Here is a 2,892-nt window from a genome sequence, read left to right on the forward strand (position 1 = left end):
AAAAAAAAAAAAAAAAAAAAAAAAAAGCATCCTTACTATTTTAAGGAAAACCTTTGAACAAGTACCCTGCTACCTTAACACAGTGAAATAGAACATTAACAAAACTACTTTCAGTGAACGTGTATTAGTTCAAAAACCTCACTGGTAAAAGTCATCCACTGGGTACTTTGAATACATTATACACATTTTAGAAAAATGTTGCTATACCTGAATTCTAAAGCTTGCATACAAAATGGAATTGATTACTAAAAATGTGGTGGTATGAATAACAAACACTTAAGCATTTAATGTGATAAAGAATCACCTCTGGATGGACACTAGTAGGACATTACATAAAAAAACAGAAGTGCTATTTTTATTTGACTTCTACTTTGAAAACCTTTTATTAAATTCTAGAGTGTCTGATAGATAGTCCCAACGCTTTAAAAATGGAAATTGAATGCATGCCAAGGATCAGTGAAGCAAAGTTCTTTCTTTTTTTCCTCAATAAAGCTGTGTAAGTGGTTGAATTTAATAAATAAGTTTGTTTCGGATTCCTAGTTAATCCAAATTTAACAAAAGTTAATCTTTCTTCTTCTCCATAATATCCTTTTCTTCCTGATCTTCATCTGTGACATCTGAAGAGTTCTCTCTCATTCTGTCCTCGTCTTGTTCCTCATCGCTGCCTTCATCTGTGTTACTTGGATCAATCACATCCTTTCTAGTCATTTCCTCGGTGCCGTCATCGGTGTCGGCTGTGCAGATTCCGTAACACATAATGCTGATGACACCCAGTGGCAGACCAAAGAGGAAGCACCCAAGAAGAGGTGAACTCTTGAACACAGACTGTTTACAAGAAAACATTTAAAGATGTATATGAAATCAAATAAATAATAATACAACTACAAACCATAATATAAAGAAATCTGAAAAATTCCAGCAGCTAACCCAGGAACCTCAGAACATTTCCATGCAGTATACAGGTTTGCAGCATGTTAAACCTACCCACATCCCATCAGTGCCATTAGGCACCCCCACCATAGGCACTAGTACCGGATATTAGGGTTGCATCCACATTTGTGTTGCAAAGGAGCCTCCTTTTATGTATGCAAGACCTACAGCCATCTGGTGATTTCTGCTATCACTATATCTGGTTAATTTACTTATCTCTAACATGGGTCCAGTTTGCCTACAAAATTCTACAGTAGGTACTAATTTTTTATTCTACTTGTTCCTAGACTACAATGGTTACCTCATAGAGCCTTTCACTGCAGGATATATTTTTGCACACACATTAAAGTACTGGAAGGACTGGGATTAGTTTTTTGACATGCTGCTGCTTTTAATTTTAAATAAATTAGATGAAATTAGAAAAAACAGGCTAATTATTTCCAGCAGTGTTTATAATCTGAAGCAAATCTGGATATTATTGGTCCATGCTGGTGAATATAAATTAAAACTCAAACAAATATTTTTATTGCCACTGTTGAGACCCATCACCAGTTAAGATGTTATCTGTCACCACAAATTAATATATTACAATACCTATTCTGGATGTCTGCTTTCTATAGATTTAGTATTTTAGCAGCACAGTGGCTAAATGGTAGGTACTCCTGCCCCTTAGTTTAAATCCCAGCCAGAATACTATCTGCATGGAACCTCTTTATTTCCCCCATGTTTGCATGGGTTTCCTTTGTTTTGATTCCACACACTGAAAATATATTGATAAGTTTAAAGCCAAAGCTATACCCTATATATACCCTTGATCTGGCCTGATTTTGTAAACTAAGCAGGACTGGGCCTGTTCAGTACCTGGATGGAATACCACCCGGGAACACAAAAGTGCTTAAAAATGTTAATACAAAAGTAATGGGAAGAAAAATCTGAAACAGAAAAAGCAGGAGCCCTGGCAACCAAGCTAAGCAGTTACATCGGTGAGTATATGAGCAGCCTACAGTGTGCATTACAAAGAATATTCTATTTCTGTAAGTGAAAGTACAATTGCTCTAAAACATACTGGTTCAGCTAGTTTTAGTCAGCAAAATGACACACAGGAGTTACTTTAAATAGACGTGATATGTCGGACAATGCTGATTTAGCTTTATCTGTCATATTTCGTTATGCACTGGAGGGTCTATGGAAGACATTCAATTGCTTCTTTCTTTAAAAAGAATCTGCTTCATCAGCATTCACGTAAGGTTAGCAAAACATTAAATTTTTTACAATCATATATGTTTTACTTACTACAACTGTCGACCGGGCATCATAAGCAACTCTCTTGATACGCTGCAGTATTCCATCACCGCCTTGAGCCTAAAATATTCAGGATATAAAAGAAATCTAGTAAAATTGGCTGTGCATGTTTATGTGAATAATCTTTACTAATGTAAACTGAAGGCTATACATATCATTATGTATGCTTACAAATTAAAGAAACCTCATAGGGTCATAAAGCATTGTAAAGGCCAAGAAAAGCTGCTAACACATTCAAACTGCTATGTCGAAGTAGAATTTTCTAAGGCTACTACATGGATTAGTGCCGTGCTTTACCGTTTGGTATTTTGTTAGGGTATAAGCCAGCTCATATTTGGCAAATATTCTAAGGGGTCATTTATAACGTAGGGCAATATCGCTGTTCATGCTCTGTAATCCTGCATTGCACCAAGCATACCACAGACTGTACTGTGTATATATATATATATATATATATATATATATATATATATATAAATATAGTTATATTGTGACACCAAGGCAGGATTGGAGGTGGAAGGGAGATATATTTGCCCAGGATTCCTCTTTTATGTGAGAGTAGTATGTCGAAGACTCTCACCTGTGAGATAATTAATGAAGAAGCACTGAGGGTGGGGATATAACATAGAGCCAGGAGCTCAGTCAGGATTTCAGCTCTGC

The 2,892-nt window shown here is 35.9% G+C and overlaps 1 protein-coding gene across 1 annotated transcript in view; it reads right to left on the reverse strand.

The window, feature by feature from the left end:
* Positions 1 to 2,892, reverse strand: part of TMX3 (thioredoxin related transmembrane protein 3) — a gene marked incomplete in the record, with an annotated part of 42,236 nt that overhangs the window by 3,389 nt on the left and 35,955 nt on the right. The window contains 2 exon segments of the mRNA XM_072411498.1: positions 1 to 825; positions 2,224 to 2,292. The exon segment at positions 1 to 825 is cut by the window's left edge and continues 3,389 nt beyond it. Coding sequence (XP_072267599.1) covers positions 562 to 825; positions 2,224 to 2,292 — 333 coding nt within the window.

Source organism: Pyxicephalus adspersus, chromosome 5 (genome assembly GCF_032062135.1).
Source record: "Pyxicephalus adspersus chromosome 5, UCB_Pads_2.0, whole genome shotgun sequence".
Lineage (NCBI taxonomy): Eukaryota > Metazoa > Chordata > Amphibia > Anura > Pyxicephalidae > Pyxicephalus > Pyxicephalus adspersus.